Source organism: Argopecten irradians, chromosome 14 (assembly GCF_041381155.1).
Source record: "Argopecten irradians isolate NY chromosome 14, Ai_NY, whole genome shotgun sequence".
Lineage (NCBI taxonomy): Eukaryota > Metazoa > Mollusca > Bivalvia > Pectinida > Pectinidae > Argopecten > Argopecten irradians.
In genome coordinates, this window is record NC_091147.1 from 13,875,088 (window position 1) to 13,900,174 (window position 25,087).

Here is a 25,087-nt window from a genome sequence, read left to right on the forward strand (position 1 = left end):
CACGTGTAGTATTAACGGTAAGTTAGTAACTTTAGCGACTATACAAAAATATCGATCTCGTTTTACTTTCCCATTTTAAAAATTAAAAGCCGTATCGGAAAGGTAGTGGGCCTTTAAAAAAAACCTCTAAATTTTTTTATAAAAATATCTCAACAATACGAAACTGGAGAATTCTCTTTTAAACCTCATGAATAATAATGAATTATGCATATCCTTACAGCGATTTCTTAATATTAAAATTGATTGTATATATCCATCCTATATATATATTTTTATCCGGTATATATTTTTTACACTGCACAATAGGCATAGAGCCCAATATATATTTTAATCTTAACTAGTATGATAGAAATATATGTTTTATGCTCATTTGTACCATATATTATAAAACAAGTGTGATTTTATTTTTACTTCAAAAAGGCTAATACATAATTTTACTGATAACCAAGATTTTCATAGAACTTTTGTAATTATGATTTTGTGAAATTATGTTTTTCTCGGCGTTTTTTGTGTGTGATAATCTTACAATCTACTCGATCTTTGTTGCAGTATGCTTACTAAACACTTGAAATCCAGGATAAGTTTTTTTCTGTGTAAAATTTCAGCCCAGCTTTAATATGAACTGTTATATCTACAACGAAAGTGAAAGTAACCACGGGAGTATCGAGGGTGACCATCCTCATACTTAAGTGTTAACAACAATGTTTTACTCTAGATATTTTTCACAGTATTACATGCATATAAAGAGATAAAAGATCTATAGAGTGAATCGCCAGTGGGTTAACCGTCACCGACAGTGATAGCGACCCTTGTATATCTTTTGTTTAGTACAACATTCTTTGGTACAACCATTAGATCAATATCGTATTTTGTAAGGTAAGAATTTTGTTTTGTTTTCATATTTGAAAAAAAATCAACACAAACAACACTTTATCAAAAGATTTTTTTTTATCAATCATATCACAGCCATTAGCAATTAAACTGTATATTCATTCTCCAATTAAATCATGTTATCAACAGTACAATTTAAAGTATATGGAAGCGAGCAAACAATCCCATAAGTAAATATTAAAATGTCATGGCGATATCAATTACTTAACGAGGAAGTCATTTTGACTACAAAAGTTATCTCCCTTCCGTTACAAATTACTCATACACACATATAGGCCGTGTTCGTTTATTCGGAACAACCGGTTCGACCGTTTGATAAAGTCATTATTCAGTGGCGTAGGAAGATGAAACGTCATGGGGGGGCAAAGGTCCTCAATATTTTGTAACCCCCCCATCCCCCCGCCACACCTACAGGAGGAGATTAATTCAACTCCCAACCATATAATATATGCTTTATGTTCATTTTTCATATATCACTAAATTTAATCCTTGTACACATTTATAGGCAGTGGGGTCGCTAAAAGGAAATTAACGAATGCGCAAATTGGCCGAATTAGCGTGTGAGCGTCGAAGGCGCGAGATTTTGGTGTTTTATTAGGGTCTGACGGTGACCCCCGGGATTAGTTTTATGTATTTTGATGATTTTGCGATCGCCCGACAGCGCGAGATTTTGGTGTTTGGGGGGTCCGGGGGTCTCTCCCGGGAAAAAATTACGATTTAGAATGGCTTAGATGATTTTTACGATGCATTTTGATGAATTTGCGAGCGCCCAAAGGCGTGAGAATTTGGTGTTAGGGGGTCCGGGGGTCTCCCCGGGAAAAAAATTACGATTAAGAATGGCTGAGATGAGTTTTACGATGCATTTCGATGAATTTGCGAGCGCCCAAAGGCGTGAGAATTTGGTGTTAGTGGGGTCCGGGGGTCTCCCGCGAGGAAAAAAATTACGATTTAGAATGACTGAGATGAGTTTTACGATAAAGTTTAATGATTATAAAGCGTTCTTAACATGGTAATTTTTCGATTTAAAGCTACCTGCATTTAGAAATGATAATTGTGTCGTCATAACATTATGCAACTCTACTCGATCTGAATATACCGGCTTCACACCATCGGCACATTGTTGTGTAACATAAAAAAAATGAATTAATTGTCTCGCTAAGACATATAAACAAATTGATCTTTTAAGAGACATTTTTTAAATAGCACAGAGAATCCCTTGATGGACATTTTTAGTCTAGTTTGTGTGTATTGAATTTTCACTATTTAAGGTTTGACATTATGTGCTTGAACGTTTTAGGAAATGCGCCGCGCAGCGGAAAATTTTCTAGAATGAAGTACGAAAAATGTGTAGGAGGACCCTTTTTTCTTTCAAATAAGCATTTTTAGAAAATTTCAGTCGGCGAAAATGGGGGGGCAAAAAGACATGTTTGCCCCCCGCTTCCTACGCCCCTGTTATTTCATGTAAAAATCCTGACAGACCTTGAGTTTTTAATACAGGCCTGTGAGGGCGTTTGTTAAGGCTCGCCTAAAACGATACAAAGTCACAAGATCCGTTTTTATTTTGTAAACGAACAACTAGGTCCAACCAGTCAAACCGTGTTATCGAAAATGGCCATAGTGATGCTCGGTTATAACCGGAACAAGGACAAAAAGCCCCATCAATCAATCGATCAATTCTATTTGACCTATTATTGCAATACAAGACTTCGATTTCAACATATTTTTAAAAGCTAAATAACATACACAATTTTATCAAAAACAATAATACAATCGACGGAACAACAAGAAATTATTTCATCTGACTTAGAGTCTTGAAAATCAGTTTTAAAGCACAGCTCTCATTGATTGGAAATCTCGGCAAAATCTAAATATTCATGGTAAACAGTATGTAATATAAAAAGCAAAATAGGTACAATCTTAATGGTCGATATGGGTGCGGATAATCAACATTATTAGTGTAATCACATGGCTAGTGAAGTTTGCTGCATAACCAGTCAATACATCAGTTCAAAAGAGTATTGCAGAAACCAGCAAATTTTTGTCTAGTTAGCTTCAAAAGAAATTATCTTAACAAGATTTGAAAATTGTTGTGAAACTGTGATTAACGTTTTGAAAAAATAAGGTCCTTGCTATTTGTAGTAATACGAAGTCACTCTCGAATCATTCCATCAGATAATTAATTTAGGTGTATAGAACAAGGACAGTGTTCAAACAGTATTTCAAATATACATAATATGTAGAGTTAAGCAAAGTCTTTTTAAGTTGTTCAATCGTTAAGAAGACTTAATGCTATTATGAACAATAACACATACCATAAAATTATAGTGTAAAACTTGAAGTTAAACTGTTGCTTCCAATTAATAATTTCCTTTAATAACTAACTGACAAATTGAATATACTTCAAAATTAAACGATGAGGTAATAAAATGTAAAATTATATAAAAACTGTTAGTTTTCACTATTCTTAATACACGACCATGAATCTTACCCTAAAAACTAAGGAATAAAATTCCCCATAGAAAAACATTAAAGAAGTTAAATAAAGTTCATGAACTTGATGTTTGTTTCTCTGACGTATGTTATATTTTACTATGAATAATAATTAAGGTATTTAGTTAAGGAATGTTCGTAAAACTGGGGCAAGCTTTTGTGGAGATACAACACAAATTACTCAATTAATCTGGCCATATAATAGGATTTATCTTTAGGGAACATCTTTTAAAAGACTGGTTAATAATCCTATTTTCAAAAACATGTAGGTGTAGACATACCATATACAACATTAACAACGAAAACCTAAGTAAATAAATGAATAAATTGTGATGTCTAATGAATAATGAAATATTAATCAATATTCACTAGTCCTTAAAATAGCACTTTACAATGATATTGTCTTAATTTGTGGTCGATGGCTGACACTGACTGAGGCTACAACGATAAGTAACGGTGTCGTAGTTGTTACTGACTCAGTCTTAGCTTTGTGTCTTTCAGATTCCATTCATGAGAGGTAAAATCATTGATGTGAGTTTTACAACATTTGTTTTAAGATGCAGCCAACAAACATCACTGGAGTAAAATCCAACACATTTGTTACACTTTTAAGTGGGGGAGGAGCTGTCTCCTTAGGTCTTCTGGATCATTATCTGAAACACAGTCACAACAACACTTTAATTATGGCGGTCTATAAGACATGGTCTTAAAGTATCATGTACTTAATGTTTGAAATGATTTATGTAAACCTTTAATAATTCTTAGTCAGTAGTCAATCGCAAAATATTAACAGTATATGCAGTATCGTATGTTTTTATAAATATGTTGGGGAAACTATAATTGTATTGCACTAAGTCTGAAGTAAAAATAAATCATTGTCTTAACTTCATATTGGTGTTATTATGTTATATCAATATGTAAACTTCTTAAAACGAGTAAAGTACATGATATGTATAATATGTTATTATTCAAATACATTAATAAAATATATGCTGCATTAATAATGATACATTAATTTTGTTGAATTATCAAAACATCACAGATCTCATTTATGAAAACTGACAAAGTTACAGTTCCAATGCGATATTTACCATTAAAATGGACTAGTTCTATTTTACTTTTCAGTCCCTCGCCCACAGGTCCCGACAGCAGGCTGATCAGAGTATCACAGAACCGACGGCTTTCCCTTATCATTGAATCCTCATTAATACCAGCTAATCGGCAGTCATTCATCTCCCATAGGCATAGCACAGGCGTCGGATATTGTCCAATAAAATAGTAAGTCTATTAAAGAAAATGTGACGTTTATCTTTCCTAAGTATTGGTAAATGTCCTATATCATCACGGCATCCTCCCAAATTTAAGTGTCCCATAATCATAGAAAAGAAAATATTTATATTTGCCGATCTAAGGATTTCTGACAATCCTTATCTTCAACAATGTCATAGTATGTAATGTTGCTATAAAGCATGGAAGTTATATTTGAAGAAGTCTATGAATCTATCGTCTTTTTGATCGTCATATACCTCTACATTGCAAATATTGCTATGTCATTCAATGAATTATTTCTTCTTTCCATTGTGCAATAAGTACAGAATTGCATTTTGGTAACGATAACAACAAGTATCGACTATTTCAATTGCAATAATCATAATTATACTTTTATTTTTTGTCTATTGTAAAAATTAACTCCGCTTCAAAATGAACACTTTTCTCACAGAAAGAAAACATTTACCTCGCTCTCAAAATGAACAATTTCTCACAAAATATGGCGTACCTGCGAATCATCGTTGTCGTTTTCTTTGATACTGTAAATATCAAGGGATTTGATGATGTTTGCCCCGCCCAGATTTTCCGTTATCCTGGCGAAGGACAAGAAATGATCCACATACGTCCATCTGTCACTGATAAGGCCGGTACACTTACAGCTTTTCGGTACCAACAGATACAGCTTTTCTGGGCATGCTTGGATAGTGCCACCTTTCGCTAACACGTCCTTGAGATACGGTCCGAATTCTACCAAAGAGAAAAAATGTTTAAAAAAAATGTTATGTTACAGGAATTGTTGTGCATAAATGACAATTCCGTAAATAAATAGAAAAAAAAAATTTTTGGTTAAATTTACGTTTTGATACGTAATACATAAATTGTATCAATATTATATTTTTTCATCGCTAAACTGTACACCATCCATGCTTAACACTTTAAAGTATGCAGCGCTACTGAATCAAATACTGCAATTAATATGATAATTATTTAAAACTCACGTGGAAGTACTGTCTTCAGGTAGTTGACGAGAAATCCCCAAGCTAACCCGTAACCAAGGTTACCAGCAGGGATATGGGCGGCGTCTAGTGCTAATGGTACATCCTTTCCTGGAACAGAAGATGTGTATCTGATTAATCAGTGGTTATTATGACTAAATCACCTTAAATATTATTTTTTAAAGAAGACAACAAGTATTTTCCCTTTTCATATCAATTTCAAAAGTAGAATAACTATTATATTTCGGAAACATATGTTGATTAGTAATGAATTTGGTATTTTTCTTATATGATCTGATCTGTTTTTTGAATTTGAAGTGTCATGGTTGCTGAGTGTTTATTGTATATTTCATAGACAGGTAATACAATGTATTTGGCCATTTGTAATATCACATCTAGTATGATTTTTGTTCTCCAATGTCTCTACCGTCGGTCCTTTCTTGTACTTAACACAATATTCTAATCTTTCCTTCATGTTGTCTTCATGTATAATCTTATGCAGACATATTTACATACATTTCACACTTTTTAAAAATTGAATCCTTGCAACAATTGTTGGTATTTAATCATTTTTGGTGAAATACCAGTTTAATACAAGTATAATACTTTCTGTTGATTAAAATGTTTTAAATCAAATAATTGAATTACTATTTCCCTTTCTAAGATAAGTCAATATTTAAAACATTTAAGTTTTCCTTTTCAAAACTTTAGAAAAAATCAAAACTTTTATAAATATTGTGGTATAATCATAGATACCTTTGAGAGCACGGAATATCTGTTCTTTGTATTCAGCTGTGCGCATGTCAATATAAGTCACCCATCGCAGCATCTCCGGTATGTACTCTTCGGTGAGGTCATCGATGACTGGTATGATCCGCAGTCTGTTACTACTAATAGACTCCCCTAATAAGGCCATGATCTTCATATTCATCACGGCATCCTTGATACAGTTCCGTGTTATAATCAGCATAACCCATCGACATTTCTCGATAGCTTCCTCTAGTTCTGATAAAGATAATAGGTTTCTATATAAATAATTACAAAATCTTTAAGCGTTAAAACTTGATACTGATTCTCACTATTTAAAGTACATTATCTTCTCTGTAAAACAACTTCCTCGACTCAACAGGCTATAACGTGTGAGTTTCCTAATCGATACATAAGTGTTGGTATGTTGGTAAAATAATAATTCAATTTTTTATCGTTTAATTTAGCGAAGTTTGCGCTTAAAGTTTTACATTTGCTTATTCTGTGAGATTTCTATGCCTGGTGTTTTTTTTAATTCATCACAAAATGTGTCTCATACTGGTGTAACATGAAAATATAATCCTAACATGATTCTCTTTCATATGTGGATATGAAGGATAATATAGAGATTTTCTAAAAAAAAAAAGTTGTAAAACCCACGACAAGCCTTTGGCAAACTTCATGTTGTACTGCTCTGGTAGCATATCCCTACCTTCATATCTATATCAGAAAGAATCGTATAATCTGTCAGTTATTTATAAATCTTATTATAACAACTTTCAACGCTTGTAGACTTTACATCTTTTCGTTACTGTATCTTTAACCAACACTAAGGACCACACTTACTTTGTAATGGATTTTTTTCTTTCGGGTTGCAAACATCTGGATGTACTTTAACATCCTTTCTCGTCAGGTAACTCTCAATTTCGTTCTTTCTGCCAGCATCAGTCCTTTCAGCATTACTGTACAGAATGACAACGTCGTATTCGGCAGCCTGGGCAGATCCTCGGGGTAGTCTAAGATCCTTGGCCATGTCTTCCAGAGGCGCTCTCTGTACCAATAAACAATACGCAATTGTTCAGTCAAACCTGAACCAGATTCAACCAGTGTAGGGATGCAATCAATATACCGATAAAATGAAATTTGGTGCTTAAGTAGTTAGCAAATACACTAAAATGTCCGTGTAAAATTCTTGTCTGATATACTATACATATCTAAATCAAATTGATGTCAAGTCGGTCCCGAATGAAAATAGGACGAATACAATAAATCTGGTAACATAATTAAACAAACGTATTTTCGTGTGCGATTCAATTTAGCAAGAAGTCAGAGATGATTATGGTGCGATGGACCAGTTATCTATATGGCAAGGTCATAGACATTTGTTATGAAATAGTAACTATTAGCATCATAAGCAGAGCAACACACCTCAACGTCACTTCGGATGGCTTTCAGTAATATATCCCTTGGACGTTCTTTCTTGTCTAAAAACATAACAGATGAGAATACGAGTTAAAACAGGAACAATATTTTTATAGTTTTCTAAAATCACACTTCAGTCGGTTGTCTCATAATTTATGTCTTATTTGGGGGTTCGAACATACCTGAATACCTACAGCTATTGATACGAAGATAGCAAACCACATAATCAAAACTCATATTCTTAAACACAATCATTATCTATGAGGTACTGTATAGTTGATAGATTTTGCTGATGTACAATTTCGCGATTTACTGCTTGGAACGTATTCACAGTAATTTATTTTCGCTAATCCTTTTATTGGTCTTCGAAAGGGTAATTAATGTGACAAACGATATGTTAAACATGTTTTCGTGAAGCATTTAATTTCGCAAATGTGAGGGATTCATGAGGTCAATGCAAGTAAAACCGCCGCGCATATTAACAACTATGCAGTATATGACTCACCATCAAAGTAAAGCAGTCGAGACTGATTGTGACACGGTGTTGTATCTGAGTGATGGAGTATCGCGTTCAGTGTGTAGTAGAACCGCGCCAATTGTAGCTCCCTCTGTTTCTGGTCCATTTGTATGAGGGGAGAATCTTCCATCTTCCGCACGGCGCTTAAAACATTTGGATACTGGGACACGCAGTAATATTTCTGTGACCAAAAAATGATAAAACACATCAACACCGGCTATAATCACTTACTGTACATTTTTAAATGATCCAGGTATAAAAAAGGTAAATGTCGTGGAGCGTAGTAATTTCTCGAGTTTTAATATATTATAGTCCATCCGCATATTTAAAGGGTGATACAATCATAGAAATATAAGATCATTGAAATAATAACGTTAAAGGGACAATTCGCTCAGGCTAATTCTTTTACATAACCAAGAAGCAAAATATGGCATAAATGTATTGTTCTACATTTCTTATGAAACATATAACATAAAATATTGACAAATTCCACGTCATTGTTTAGTATTTCAATTAATATCGCTGAAATATCAAATCGTTGATCAATACGATTAAGTAGGTACAATATGGCCGCTGTACCCATGCATGAGCCAAAGTCACGCACGTTAAGCAAATAAACTACATAACCACTGAGAATTTGATGAAATGGTTTTTAGGCAAGACAATTCACCTAATAAGGTAAACACACTACTGTCAGAGCGATTTGAGCAGTTCTAGACAAAAGTTGCGTTACTCTACGAGCAAGGGACAGGGTTCGGCATACAAGAAGTTCGACCACAATGTGTAATGGCGGACAGCGAGCGAGTTTGAACATCTACACACATGTTACAACCATGGGCTTTTCAGGCATATCACAGTAAAACCGAATAATCTGATTTCCATTAGAACTGGTTTTTTTTCGAAATATGTACAAATTTTAATGTTCTAATGATTTTATGAGACTGAATTGTCCCTTTAAAGTAAACACCTAAATTCACAGCACGATTGAATTCAAAGGTTTACTTGAGGCAATGGACATCGGTATTTGGAAATGGGAATAAAATCATAACCGTGTAATTGTTTGTTGTACCTGATCGCCGTCCTGAACCGAGTACACGTTTAACATGTAAGGCCTAGTCTTATTTCCGGCTCTGTTCACCACAATCGGGGCCAGGGTTCCAACCTTCTTTACACCTTCATCTTGGATGACGAACGGTGTGTTACAGCTATTCGGCACCAATTCGTACATCTTGACTGGCATGTTCGCTGGATTCTCTTTGTACCACGCACTTTCTCTAATCCTTTCCTCCAATTCTGAAAATAAAAAACATTTATTTATGGATTAAAAAAATATGTTTATTTGATTTTTTTCTGTGATGAACATACTCTAGGTTACGTTTATTTCCTTAACACTGGACACAGTTTCATGAAATTTAATTTTTTTAACTTCAAATTTTCCGTAAGAAAGCATTAAAGAAATTCAGAAAATAAATCCTAAATTTATGTAATACTTATCTTTGGAGAAAATTAAGTTATGGAATTCCTTAATGTTATGGAATATTTATGGTCCTGGGCCTTGGAATATCGGGTAAATACCATATATCATCCAAAGTGTGTGGTTCACAATTCCTTGTTACACATGCAGAATAGAACCTACATTAATATCCCCAGAAACATGTAATATTCGAAGTTAGTTATCCAAGGTTGTGACCACTGAAACGCGTGGACAATAACTGATTTAGACAATGCTCAAGTACTTACGTGCGTGTACGATATTGTGAAAACCAAAGTAATGTGACCAGGCTTGGGCATGAGCTAAATTTCCGACAGGTAATTCACAATCAATTGACTTCTCCTCTGAAAATAAAAAAAACATACATGCATTTGAAATCTCTTTCATTAAAATCAGCTTTCTTTGTAATATTTAATAGCGGAGATAGAAATGATGTCTTTCATTACAATTTCGATTTGATTTTGAAATGTAACAATTAGAAAAGAATATCCTGGAAACTCTTCATATTGTCACATGATACAAACTGTTATTCCAACTAACATTCGAACACGTTTACGGCTATTTAATCCCACAATTTATTAAAGTGAACAGTCGGGCAAGGATGGCTAAAGTCGGTAAAATGGTGTGAATGTATCCAGTATAATTTCTTATGAAATGGAAAAATAAAATCTCTTGTCAAAATCTGTCTGCGTACGAAGAAATTAATTTAAAGTATAGAAATTCTAAAACGTCCTCCCGGCTCACTATGTCCGTGGTTACATTTCCACGCAGCCTCGCTTTCAATGCTTTCAACTTTTCTTTACTTTAATGGTCAGAACTGGGACACTAAGCAGAACTTGACCGTCGTATTAATATGCGAGAACTTTTGGAAGGCCAATGAACGCATTTAGACTGGTTTTCTTTGCCCGACTATTCACTTTAACTATATGACTTACGGTAGCTTTACTGGAAATTTTTTTATGGCAATTCATTTTCGTGGTTTCTTGATGTTCACTAAAATGCGAAATTTAATAAACAAGTATATAAACTTGTTTCAACTACAATAAACAGCAACCCTACGGACCTTTTATGGTTTCCACAATACGCTTGACTTGTTCCGGTGTCCAGTCTCCGTCAGAGTCCTTCGACATTGTAAACCGCGGCATCACATCAAACATAGCCATTCTGGGTAGCTAAAACAGCCAGGAAACATAAAGACGGTAGGTTAAACAGTTGTTAAATTATACCAATGTCAAGGTGGCATGATGAACGCTTTCTGATAAAGATCTGAAATGATTCAATGTTCTGTTCCTTTGCTGTTTTTTGGTGCAATAAAAATATCCTTTTGGTTTTTTTTTATTTTGTGGGAATGTTATTTTCGGATACTTGCTTTTATTTCTTTATGTTTTATACGGGAATTGTTATGACCATAAATGTATATTCTTAAATTCATAAAATTGTTGCATAATATTATATTCAATATGTCACCATATATCTAAATTTGGAAACTATGGTAAAGCCTTCTTAAAGTTTCTTTGTGACAGAATTGAAGATGTATAATTGTCATTATGGATATGGTCCAAAAATAAACAAAAAAAAAACCAAAAAAAAAACCGAAAACCGATAAATACTATATTGATGAATTGTAAAGGCTATCTTACCTGATCCTCTGTAACATTGTAGAGAAGAATGACTGCTCCGATTTTACCCAGTTGCTGGTAACGCTCTAGGGCCAGAATTGTCTCGAATGCAAACCATGAACTCTTTAGGGAATTCGGTGTGACCAGAAATAAACCCTTCCGACTGGTGTTGATGCCATGGACGATTCCATCTATTGTAGGGGTACCGGCAGTAATAGATGAGGACGCTACGAAGCAGGAGATGCCTGGACATAAAACATATCACAAATAGAAAACATCCTTATATAAATATAACTACCTACACAGATTTGTTTGTTTCCTTTGTTCTACAAAAATGGCATTTATATCAATTCCTGTGTTTGTAAAGAAATATTTTCAATCAGAATTGTTTTAAAATTATTTGATGAATATGTGAATTCAGTTTAGTTTGGGAGACGTCGGTTGTTTATTAACCCAGTCAAGGGAAAATACAGATATGAACAGATTGATTTAAGTTATATTGCCATGATTAAGTGTTAATTGATTGTTTTCCCGTGGTAGCGGATAATTTTCAGAACTGTAAAATCATATTGACTGACACTGTTGGTGAAAATCATTCCCGTAACGTCTCTATGATAAATATGGCACATAGTGACGGATAGCTCAACGTCAATATTCTAAAGGTTACTATCACTATCGCATATCAAATGACTAAAGTACCTGTCTCATCAATTGTCGAGCAGAGCTTTCGATTTTACTTTGACTCAGTCCAGGGATGGAATTTACAACAGTGATTAAAATCCCTGCAGTACAGGGGATGTGGATAGCTCTTCACCTATATACGCTGACCTTTATGTACTTACCTCTGCCCTGTAGCGTGTCCTTGATAGTCTGTACTAGTTCATAGTCCTCACTGCTGTAGGAGATGAATACATCCTCAGTTAGCTCTAGAGATCCGTCGACGTCCATTGGGGTCTCAGTTCGGTGCCTCTTAATGTCGGACCTATTCAATATTCAAATTTCACAAAAAGTTGGATTATTTGTCATCAAAAGTCATTTTTCATAATTCTTCTGAATAATGAGACATGTAGTAACAGTTGTACGTTGAAAATTTTCCTGGAAAAAGCGTTTAGGACATGGACGAAGCGGAAGTAACCATAATGATGCGTCGACCATTTAGTTTCCTTACTCTTTTATAAAAAACGAGATATGTAGGCATCATCAAGTTAAGTCAGGCCTAAAGCTGTGCAGTATTCCCTCTAATTTGCCGAACCATTACGAGAAGCTTGGTCATCATCACATTCAAAGTATATGGTAGATATAAACACTTTGCACCGACAACAGGAAGAGTTTGAGTTGACGTCTCCAATACATGAATGCATGCTGCACCCAATATACATATGTACAATTTTTGTAGGTTTTCTAATTAGTTCCTTGAGGAAATGCTGTGTGTCAGTATCAAGTATAAACTCCACAATTTCTAGGAAAAATATTGAAAATCGGTTGAAATACACATGGATCAAACTCGGTTCATATCGTCCCATCCATCAATATAATATAAATATATATTTAAAAGTTATCTTACTGATATACCATTGTTTTATTAGTACACAAATAAAGTATATAATAATTATTCTGGTAGTCATACTTAGTAAATGTCATAACTACCTGTTTTCAGTCGGTTTCATCAACCTAGCACACAGTATATACAACTAATTATTAAACCGAAAGGCAATTGACACTTTTGACGCGATTTTCTCAATATATACAGAAGAAACAAAATTCCAAATGATTTTAATACAAATTTGCGCAGGTTTGTTTTATTCTATTATGCTAACTTCCCATTTTTTCCGGGTATTTTCAACACAAGAAAATTGACCTGTAAACGTTTTCAAATACATAAGGCATTGTTATATAGTGCGTAAATGACCCTATTACCCAGCCATCCGGAACGTGATAATTTCCATATCCATAGACCTCGCTAGACGGGTATACAAATGTAAATTGAACTGAAATTGCTAATCCCACATCTACGTAACAAATTATAGTTACTATATACAACATTTATTTCTGCTTAAGACAGGAGTGGTGTTTTCTTATATGTGGGTTGCCTGTTTTAAATACAATTTTGCTGAAAATTTCTAAATTTAGAAGATGATATATTTATTTGTTTTTGAACTAAGACGAGACAAATAATATAGCAGTTAATTGGTGGATGAATGGCATAGCTTGAATATCAACTAAATCAACAAACACATCGCCGAAAAATGAAAGTATTTGTATCACATCCAAGTCAATGATGTGTGTTAATCTGAATGTAGATCGATATAAATATCAATATAAATGACATCTGTAATTTCATCAAATAAGGAAATGCTACCTTATATTTTTTCATAATGAACAAGGATATGGTTAAATATGCATTTGTGATGTAATTAGGAATTTTCTACAGTGTACGTATAATTCAAACTACGATTAAATATATTAATACAATATTTAATAAAACGAAACATGAGAATAATTTTTATTTTACCACTAACAACCCAAGTTGAAGTAGTAAGACTGTGCGTAGAAAAAAATACGATTTCCCTTTTATTGCCAATTATGTCTTTAAAGCAACTAATTATATAACTTTTATTTTGACTCGTTTTTAATAAAAAAAAAATATTCATACGAAGTCAAATAAATAAAGATGGTACAAATAATAATAATATGAATGATAATGTTTCGTTTTGTTTCATGGAAGAACTACGTAAGCTTGTATGCATTGTCTTGTGTTCATGTCCATTATTGATTATGGAATCATCTATCATCATTCCGTAACGAAAACGAAAGTACGCCAGTGTATGAAGCTCATATATATTGCGGAGTTCATCGGAGTTCTCGATATTTATTTAGGCACCGGAATACCAGAATCTTTCAGTCTCTGTCGAATTGCAGCCTCACTTTGACTACCATTGAAAATCACCAATTCCGCAATATTTAGACGAGAGTCAAGAAGCTATTTTAAGACTGAAATGTTCCAACCTATACAAAAACATTGCGCGATTTCCGGTTTAGTTCCATGGTTCAGTAGCCACAATATGTGTATGCACATATGTGTTTTGTAACCATTGATATAACACTATCAGAGAAATAGATTAAAACGAAGTAAAGCTGCTTTAAAGCCCATATCGTAATTAAACCTCGAAATAAACATACACATATGGACCAAAGGCGATTTGTCGTATACCACCAAACCATTACACGAGTGTATATCTAATTTATGTCAACAAGCGGAAGTGGGCGACGCCATCAGGTGTCGTGTAGCAAGCGAGATAACAATGCTTTATACCTATTGAGATTATAAATTCCATACTGATATTTTGCACAGGAACATATCAATTGGATGAAAATCGAACGATATCGTGCAGCACATTATAAACACATATCATACGATTTATAAGCCAATACATCACTAAATCGGAGAGCACACTTACGTATGACAGAAATATTTTGTGTTGATTTGGATAAAAACTAACCTTTACACCTATCGCGGCGAAACCCTGCCCACTCCCTTCTGCAATCCTAGTTCTGTTTCTATGAACTTACTTGAATCATATTTTGCCATTCCACTGATCTGTAGTACAGCGAATAGTAGTTCTATTTTTAAATATAGGATTTCCCAGTATCGATTTATACAATCCATTGTTGAGATAGCAGTAGGGGGGGTCACAATTAAAAAGTCTCGCTAAGTAGTTACATATATACACACACGTACGCAGACAAAGCACAACTGTAGTCCGGGTCAGACGTTGTGTTGGTGGACCAAATGCAGGTTAACGTAGTCATTTAGGAGGGTTTGGTTTGGCGTTATTAGTCCGCTAAACCTGCCTATATTATCAGGCTTTTCATATATATATATATATCTAATATAAATAAGACAAAAAACAAAATAAAAAAAGTCTAATAATATAGGCAGGTTTAGCGGGCTAGGGCGTTATATAAGTAATGTTATCTTTAAATATGTGAAAACTGACACAGATTAACTTTCTAATACTTAGTATTTGGGCCTTTTACTTATTCCAGATGCATTTCAACACAAACTGAAACTACATATGTACCATGCTTTAACAACATGATTGTACAAATTGTAACCCAAACGTGGGATTAATCATGGTCTGTTACCATAACGTGGGATTAATCATGGTCTGTTACCATAACGTGGGATTAATCATGGTCTGTTACCATAACGTGGGATTAATCATGGTCTGTTACCATAACGTGGGATTAATCATGGTCTGTTACCATAACGTGGGATTAATCATGGTCTGTTACCATAACGTGGGATTAATCATGGTCTGTTACCATCGGATGACATTGGCTACGGCTTCATATTATTAAATATCATGTTATGAAACGGCACATTAGTTTGTCAATTGTGATGTGCTAGTTCGCTTTGTGAGATGTTAAAGATGCTCCACCGCTGACAAAAGACATTTTTTTTCGCTATAAAGAACAGGAGCAGACGAATAAGTATTATTCTTCAGTTACAAAAGCTACTTACTTTACACCATTACCCCATTGAAAAGTTTAAGCTTCTAATTTTATTAAAAGGCAAGATGAAAAAAATGTTTAACTGCATGTCGAACAAAATCCGTGGCACTACATGTATGTACTATATGATTGCGCATACACCAAAAGCAAAATAAATTATTTCTTATATTTCTTTTGTGTTAATTAGACACAATCATCATATATACACGATTATGAAACCAATTATTGTTTAATTGATGAATAATGTTTATGCTCTGTCGCCAGTGGAGCATCTTTAATGATTTCTCTGGGTGTTGTACACATAGGATAACTTATAGGGACAGGTGCGTGAAGTAAAAGAGAAGCGGTCGACAGAAGCACACGTTATATTACGTAAACGTTATATAATTTTTGTATGATGTAAAAGGAGCAGTGAGTCATGAATATTATTTGAAGCTTTTGTTCATTCTGTTTGTATTCACAACACACACCATATATACAAGTAATGGTATCATTGAGATAAAACATATTTTTTAAATAATTTAATTTATTAAAATGACTTTGACATCCATTGATAGAGAAACACATAGTTATAGTAAGAACTTGAAATGGAAATAAAATTTAACACGGTACAATATAGAGTTAATTGACAATGTCTATGAACAATATATTAAATAACATTTTATAATCCTACAACAACTAAATTTATAAGTATTAAATATGGTATTAAATATGTATTTTGTTTTTGATATGCTGAATACTTAATAACATATACCTGTCCATGGGAAACTAAGAATCAAGAAAACTTACAGACCGAACAACTACAGGACTGAATCAATGATACAAAATAGTAAAGTTTCTTATAACGAAAACTTAACACTACCTATTGTAACTATCACTAATAAACTGGTCCAACGAGACGTGGTTCAGACGAATTTTAAGCTTATGTTCAAAGAAAGTTAAAGGTATGAAAAATATATATATGATTGTGTGTTAAATTAATCACTTATGTGAAGACACTTATGTAATATCCTATGGGTTATGAATAAAAACTAATTCTGCATTGAAAAGGCGAATTTAACTGTATGAAGAGAAGATGAGGAGGAAACACTTTCAAACTCAAGTACTTACATACATTAGTTAACATTTTAAACTTAACATTTTAATCACAGTAAAAGTAAACTTGTTCATAACGAACACGCTAACAAAACATTCGCGGGTAAAACGCTTTATTTTCCCCCGTCAAGGCTCGTATAAGATGTCATATGTATATATCGAATTATGCTCTTAACGAAGAGATAACGTTGGTCACCAGAGGTTCGTTATAAGCGTGTTTTAATGTACATCTATGCTAATAGGAATAAAAAAGACCCTCGAAATGTCCCCTGTGTGTACATGATTGAGTCCAGGATAGAATTTTAACCTGGCCGCTGATTGGCTGGCTAATTATGAATTTCAAAAGTAAAAACGTGTTCTGACAGGTAATTATTCCTAGATAACAATGATATGAATTTGGAAATTCATATTGAGATTTTAGTTCAAAATATCAAATTTTGATAATGAATAAGTAAAAATATTAGAATTTCAGGATTTTTTTTAGTGCAAGATGCGCCTGATTTCAATATAGCTACCCTGGTTGGAGTTTGAGCAGAAGGACCCAAACTTTTTTTCTATCTAGTGTTATATGAAAACCTAGACTTTAACTATAGAACGCAATAGCTAACTAATATTCCTTTGTTTTAATAATACAGTACAAAACTTTAGCAAAGTTTAACACTGTGGTCTATGTAAAATTATTTAGTTGGTTGTTCTCAGACAATAAGGGGTTCAGATGATATATTATATTGAAATGCTTATCTTCCTTAGATAATATTGGGAGGTATAGTCCGTATTAATGCTTGGATGAGACATGGTAGTATATGGTGGGTTTCCAACTAATTCACAATTTCTCCTTTACTCCATAGGGATATTCCGTAGTTGCTAGGGAAAAGATAACTCTGTCTTACACATGGAGGTGTAAGACAGCTCACACGCGCTAGACAATTACATTACGTCATCAACATATGCGGCGTAACCGCGGCGTGTAATGTAGATGACGCCATCAATTTTGACGCATAACGACGTTCCTGCATAATGGCGCAACAAAACAGCTGGAAACAAACAGGAATTTCGTGTCTTTTCTACTAAGTATAGGAGAAAAGGAATCAACCCTGTCCACTTGACATACCCATGTAAGATTCTACTATTCTTTTTTTCCTGTTTGTAGTAAAGCAAAAGACAAAAAAGAATGTGCTCTGGAATTAGCGAAGTTGCTTTTGCTTGAAACACTGAAACCTATATGCATGTACCATTAAACGTTTCATTAATATACAATTTCTAAATCAAACTTACAATTTTGGTTGTTTCATTGTTCCTCCTCTTCCTCCATTTCGTTTGGTCGATTTTCGTTTACGCTGAGCTTTTTCCCTATCCATGTCATAATAAAGCTTTGGAAGCATCTGTCTTTGAAGGTCGTTTGGGTCTCCGTCTGTAACGTAAAATTGCATTCCGTTGCTACTATCGTTTATGATACATAGTTGTATTGGCTTTTGGTAACTCATACGTTAATTCAGAGTCATGAGTGAATATTCCGTTTCTGTATATTACAGATTCATCTGCCTTTATGTGTAGATATTAATTGTGACATCATGTGCTTGCGAGAGTGAAGTCGTTTTAGAGAAAACGCAGTCTCGTTCAACCTGACGATTGTTGTCATCGCATGCTACAATATGTACGTATCAAGCGTCTGGTCGAACTGAGTTTCGCTCACAAAATAATGACGTCACAAAGGATACCTATCCACAAGGGAGTTAACTGTACAATGCAAAGACGGATTTTTTTAAAATGACGGCTAAATAATCATCTAACGGACTTTTCTATGTGAAATGCATATGTAATAAATAAACAATTTTGGTTATAAAGATATGTCGAATTTGTTAGTGCAGTATTTTTCAGATCTTAGTTCATTTTACATCAACACTGTTTCGATTTTTAACGTATTTCACATTAAATAGAACTTGTTATGTGCCTGATTAAAGTCACAATATTCGTTTCTGTCTTATTTTAAGTTTGTTGAAAAAAATCCTACTGTAAATCATGCAGAGACAGGACTAAATCGAAATCAAGATCAGCGATAAAGATTCGGAAACTTTTGATAAAAACCAAATAAATATTGAACACCGCTAGGTGAGTCCCATTTCGTCAAACAAGCCGAAGTTAGCTGACATTGTAATGTCGTTGCCGAGAACGGCATGTGACTAACGTAACTACGTAACGTCTGTCCGAACTCTCACGAGAACGGGTCATGAACTTTCTAACTTCCGTTCGGCAATAATCGTAACTTCTAGATCTATGGTAACAAGTTTAAAATGGCGACATGTTTACAAGTATCGACTTTCAACAACTACTATACCAAAGTTATTAAGAATTCATTATAAAGATTCTCCAATATATTTTAATTTCAACCACATCTACAATACAAACAATATCGGGGTCAAATCTAACTTGACTTTTTGTTGCTAACTACATATAGTGTGGCTTTAAAATTACCGACAACTTTGTATCTATTTCTTATATAAATATTTATACAACAAAATCGAAGTCAAGTGCTTGAAAAACGGAAATTATTTATTTTCTGTATTGCATTTGCAGTGTGCTGATACGTACATGTATATATTTATGGATTAATTATGAGGTATATTAAATGTAATTAAATACTCCACATTTTTAAGGTATGTACTTACCGTCGAAGAAGACAAATTCACATTTAGTGTGTAAACCTTCCCCCACTGGTCCCTTTAGAAGACTATGTAAAGTATCACAGAAACGTTTCGCTTCCCTTTCTGTGGAGACTGGGTCTGTACCAGCTAATCTACTCGATGCCATATAATACAAGCAGCTCAGAGGCGCAGGGTATTGGCCAATGAAATAGTACACCTGGCACAAAATAATGTTTATCATACTAGTTATAACCTCCATATCACGTAACTCATTCACCCCTAAAAAATAATGGACTGTGCCAGCTTTTGTATTAGAACAGCTAAAATGTCTTTTAAGGGACAAATGAGTTATTTGAAACAGAATCGTGCAGAATTAAGGACAAACAATTATATCAAAATAACGTGAGTCGCATTGTTTATTTCAACTGTTATCTACTACGACTTAGTTTCATGTGAATAATAATACAAATAAGCTTATTTTACATTTTCGCTTCAAGAAGCTTGCCAAGCTATGTCTCACACAATGGGCTGGAAACCTCGTATAAATGTGTAGTTTAAATAAGTCCTCAACAACTTGAGCATCCTTACCTTTGATTCGATGTTGTTATCGTCCTGGATTTTGTAAATGTTTAGGCTTTTGACAATGTTTGTTCCACCTTGAATGTCCTCCAATTTTTCAAAGCAGTACCAATCTTCCACATTCCTGCCCTCAACCTTACCCGGGCACTTGCATGTCTTTGGCACGAGAAGATAGAGTTTGTCAGGGCAAACATCTATACCCTTTGCTTTTGTATCAAGCACCCTCTTGAGTGCGTTCCCGAGCTCTATGAACACAATGATAAAATAATTTGTTATGAAAAGAATGGGACGTTATTGTTAACTAACTGATATTCGGGAGTGGTTTCTGAATACGTAAATCGCGTTGCAAATACAGGAACAGAAGAAAATCGGAGGTTTCGATCGCGAAGAAGTTAAATCGTGTTTAATTCCTCTTACGCAAAGAGTTCTTGTAGAATTCTGTAGACACGTAAAAACAATCTGTACAGTAACACATTTTTAAGAATTTCAGGTTACCTTATGGTGCTGAGTGGTCGAAGCCTGGTGGTCATGAACCGGTAGTAATAAGTTTATTGTTAATTCTATAACACTCACCTGGCAGCACTCTCTTTAAGTAATTGACAACATAACCCCAGGCTAGCCCATAGCCCAGGTTCCCAGCAGGAATGTGGGCCGCATCAATCTTAAATGGAATGTCATCTCCTAAATGATGTAAAAAGATATCCCAGGTATATCATGGAGAAAGCAAATGTATCCAGTAGATATACGTTAAGAGAGAAGCAAGGGTGTTATTTTATACAATTCTATCGAATTTATTTCAGGGATAAGAGGGGTAAGGTATAAAGGTGAAGTTATCAATTCTCACGTTTTCGCTTTTTTGATAGGTGACATATAAAATAAATCCCTTAAGAGTATGAAAATCATAGTCTTCTTTAAGAACAACAAACCTTTATGAGCCTGAGTTGTTCCTCAAGAAAACAAGTGTCTTAAAAGCCTGATAAATACGTTTTTCTTCAAGAACATTTTTTGAATAGACTGGTGAACAAGTTTTTCTTCAACACAAGATTTGTTAAGAGCTTGATAAGCAAGTTCTTCTTTAAGAACATCACATCTTTGAAAGCCTAAGGAACACGTAGTTCTTAAAAACAACCTCTTAAGAACCTGCTATAGAAGTTCTTCAATATCTTCAATAACTACAAACCTTTGAGAGCTTGATACACGAGTTCCTCGTATCCGTTTATTTGTACGTCGATGTAAGTCACCCATCTAAGGAAATCTGGGATGATGTCTGGTGTTACGTCTTCATTGTCTTTGCTTTTATGGATGACAGGGATGATCCTAACTTTTCTGTTGCTGACGCATTCCTCCAGGATGGCCATGGTCTTCATCCTGAAAACACTGGATGGTTGTTCGGTCCGTTCACCGGTCTGGCTTCCATCCTTGGTTATGAGGACTATTATCCAGCGTACCATATCAACCGCCTCGGTCAGTGCTTGGATAATATAATAAGTATGGTATTTAAGCGTATGGTAAGGATCGCATTGACATATTTTGAGCTAAGAATACTATTAATATTGTTTAAGGTTTTATTAGATAAGCGACCTTGTACCTAACAACTGTCCCACGTGGGATTCAAACTCGAATTCGGGCTTATGGTAATATGTGGAGACATCTTAACCACTCGGCCACTGCGGCCCACACAGATATTCATTAAGGAAACAAAATAAAATTATCAAATGTCTTTAATAATATTATGTAAATCACTCAAGCGTGTCAACGGATTTTAATAATCAACAGTTACTCATTCTTTCATTTCCAAATATGTACATGTAATATCATTTAATATTCTATTATATATCATATCATAAATATCATATGCCGAAATATACATTATTTACCTTGAAAATGAGCACGACCATCTGGCAATGATGGACTTGGATAGACTTTAACATCCTTCGTTTTCAAATAATCTTCGATATGTTGACGATAACGGTCAGACAGTTCATTATCAATGTCGTGTAAGATTGTAACATCCGATTGTTTAACAATTGAATCTTCTATTGATTCAATAACCTTCCTTAGGTCTTGCGATGCCGTATCGAAAGATGAATCCTGCAAGGAGTAAATTCAATAAGTGATTTCACTTAAATTACGTTTCATTAATTTACAGTCTCGATATAGTCTTGGTCAAAAGACAGTCTTTTGGAGATACTAATAGCCATTATCATACCAGAAATATTGATATCACCATCAACATTATACATATGCGTAAATTGGAGTCAGAGACAATTTGTAATGAGACCAACCAGAGTGAAAGAAGTCAATAAGAGGGCGCGACATTCCTTAATGAGACAAAGCCAACCAGATACAAAGATGTCAACAAGAGTCAGGGCATTCTTTAATGAGACGCCGCCAACCGGAGTCATAGGAGGCAATGAGTGGGAGTGGCATTCCTTAATGAGACAAGGCTATTCGGAGTCAAAGGTCAAAGGAGTCAACAAGAGGGAGCGACATTCTTTGATCAGACATCGCCAACCAGAGTTATACGAGTCAAACAAGAGGCCCAAGAGGCCTTGATGGTCACCTGTGTGCTGCTACAGAAAAGCATTGCAAAGTTGGTTCAAATCTGTAAAAAGTATTAACGAATTAGAATAAATTTTAAAGTTGAACCTTTTAGAATTTTTATTTTTTGTTTTTCATTTTGATAGTGTATTATGTTACCAAACCTTATGCTTAAATTCCAACAAAACCAAACAAGAAGTCAGTCAGTGTCAGTGATTTTATAAATTTCACTTTTTAATCTAAGAAGATTATTTGGTTCCATCAAATCTGTGAATTCAGAATAAGATTTTTGAAGTTATAGCCTATTTGACCCCTTTTGGCCCCGCCCCTCTGGCCCCTGAGGGCCGGCCAGGCCAGGACAAATATGGATATGGTGTTAAAATGCTATTTCAGGCTAATAATTCTAACCCAGTTTGACTAATTTCCTATGAAAACAAAGCAAATAATGTTCATAAATGTGTTTTTCCTATATAAACTATAGTAAATTTGACGCCCTACCCAGGGGAAAATCTGAGATCCCAGGGCGATGAAATTCACAATTTTTGTAAAGGGCCTTAAGACCTTCCAATCTATGAAGAGTATCAGGTTCCATCAAATCTGTGAATTCAGAAGAAGATTTTTGAAGTTTTAGCCTATTTGACCCCTTTTTGGCCCCGCCCCTAAGGCCCCTGGGGGTCGGCCAGGACCAATATGGATATGACGATAAAATGCTATCTCAGGCTAAACATTCTAACCCAGTTTGACTAATTTCCTACGAAAAATAAGCAAAAAACATTCAAATATGTGTTTTTCCTATATAATCTATAGTTAACTTGACCCCCTCCCCAGGGGGAAACACGAGACCCCAGGGTCATATAATTCACAATTTTTGTTAAGGACCTTAAGACCTTTCCATCTATGAAAAGTATTTGATTCTACCAGTTCTAGAATTTTAGAAGAAGATTTTTGAAGTTTTAGCCTATTTGACACCTTTTGGCCCCTGTGAGTCAGTCAATAGAATTCAATGGCCATTTCATAGGGATAATTCTGACAACATTTGACTAATTTTCTATTATAAATGACCAAGTAATGCTCCAAAATGTGTTTTCACTATATAAACTATAGTAAACTTAACCCCCTCCCCAGGGGGAAACATGAAACCCCAGGGTCATATAATTCACAATTTTTGTAGAGGGACTTTAGACCTTTCTATCTATGAAGAGTAATTGATTCTACCACATCTGTGAGTGGAGGAGAAGATTTTTGAAATTTTAGTCAATTTTACCCCTTTTGGCCCCTCCCACAGCCCCCTGGGGGAGTGGGGGTCATATAATTCAAAATTTTGATCGGCCTTATGCCTTAGAAGGTTTGTGAAAATTTCATTGAAATTCCTTCAGCGGTTTTTGAGAAGCAGTCGAAAATGTAAACTGTTTACGAACACACGACGGACGACGGACGACGCGCGACGCACGAAGCACGACGACGGACAAAATGCGATTAGAATAGGTCTCTTTAGACTTCGTCTCAGGTGACCTAAAAAGAGAGTGACATTCTGTAATGATGTATCGCCAACTAGAGTCATATGAGTCAAAAGGAGGGAGTGACATTCTAATGAGATACCGCCAACCGGAGTCAAAGAAGTCAACAAGAGGGAGTGACATTTCTGAATGAGACATCGCCAACCAGTCAAATAAGTCAACAAGAGGGAGTGACATTCCTGAATGAGACATCGCCAAACAGTCACAGGAGTCAATAAGAGGGAGTGACATTCCTGAATGAGACATCGCCAACCGGAGTCAAAGAAGTCAACAAGAGGGAGTGACATTTCTGAATGAGACATCGCCAACCAGTCACAGGAGTCAACAAGAGGGAGTGACATTTCTGAATGAGACATCGCCAACCGGAGTCAAAGAAGTCAACAAGAGGGAGTGACATTTCTGAATGAGACATCGCCAACCAGTCCTAGGAGTCAACAAGAGGGAGTGACATTCCTGAATGAGACATCGCCAACCGGAGTCAAAGAAGTCAACAAGAGAGAGTGACATTCATGAATGAGACATCGCCAACCAGTCCTAGGAGTCAACAAGAGGGAGAGACATTCCTGAATGAGACATGGCCAACCAGTCCTAGGAGTCAACAAGAGGGAGAGACATTCCTGAATGAGACATGGCCAACCAGTCACAGGAGTCAACAAGAGGGAGAGACATTCCTGAATGAGACATCGCCAACCAGTCCTAGGAGTCAACAAGAGGGAGTGACATTCCTGAATGAGACATCGCCAACCAGTCCTAGGA

At 34.9% G+C, this 25,087-nt stretch overlaps 1 protein-coding gene across 1 annotated transcript in view; it reads right to left on the minus strand.

Moving 5' to 3' along the window:
* Positions 1-929: 929 nt before the first annotated feature.
* The window catches only part of LOC138306891 (uncharacterized), a 35,470-nt gene continuing 11,312 nt past the window's right edge, over positions 930-25,087 (minus strand). The window contains exons 9-27 of the mRNA XM_069247439.1: positions 22,151-22,364; positions 21,454-21,744; positions 20,847-20,954; positions 20,283-20,518; positions 19,719-19,911; positions 18,328-18,463; positions 12,285-12,424; positions 11,464-11,687; positions 10,887-10,995; positions 10,072-10,167; positions 9,401-9,624; positions 8,320-8,512; positions 7,821-7,876; positions 7,239-7,443; positions 6,402-6,650; positions 5,649-5,756; positions 5,159-5,397; positions 4,473-4,665; positions 930-4,034 (exon numbers count right to left, since the gene is read on the minus strand). Coding sequence (XP_069103540.1) covers positions 3,982-4,034; positions 4,473-4,665; positions 5,159-5,397; positions 5,649-5,756; positions 6,402-6,650; positions 7,239-7,443; positions 7,821-7,876; positions 8,320-8,512; positions 9,401-9,624; positions 10,072-10,167; positions 10,887-10,995; positions 11,464-11,687; positions 12,285-12,424; positions 18,328-18,463; positions 19,719-19,911; positions 20,283-20,518; positions 20,847-20,954; positions 21,454-21,744; positions 22,151-22,364 — 3,267 coding nt within the window. The 3' untranslated portion in view covers positions 930-3,981. The remainder of the gene's footprint in view (positions 4,035-4,472; positions 4,666-5,158; positions 5,398-5,648; positions 5,757-6,401; positions 6,651-7,238; positions 7,444-7,820; positions 7,877-8,319; positions 8,513-9,400; positions 9,625-10,071; positions 10,168-10,886; positions 10,996-11,463; positions 11,688-12,284; positions 12,425-18,327; positions 18,464-19,718; positions 19,912-20,282; positions 20,519-20,846; positions 20,955-21,453; positions 21,745-22,150; positions 22,365-25,087) is intronic.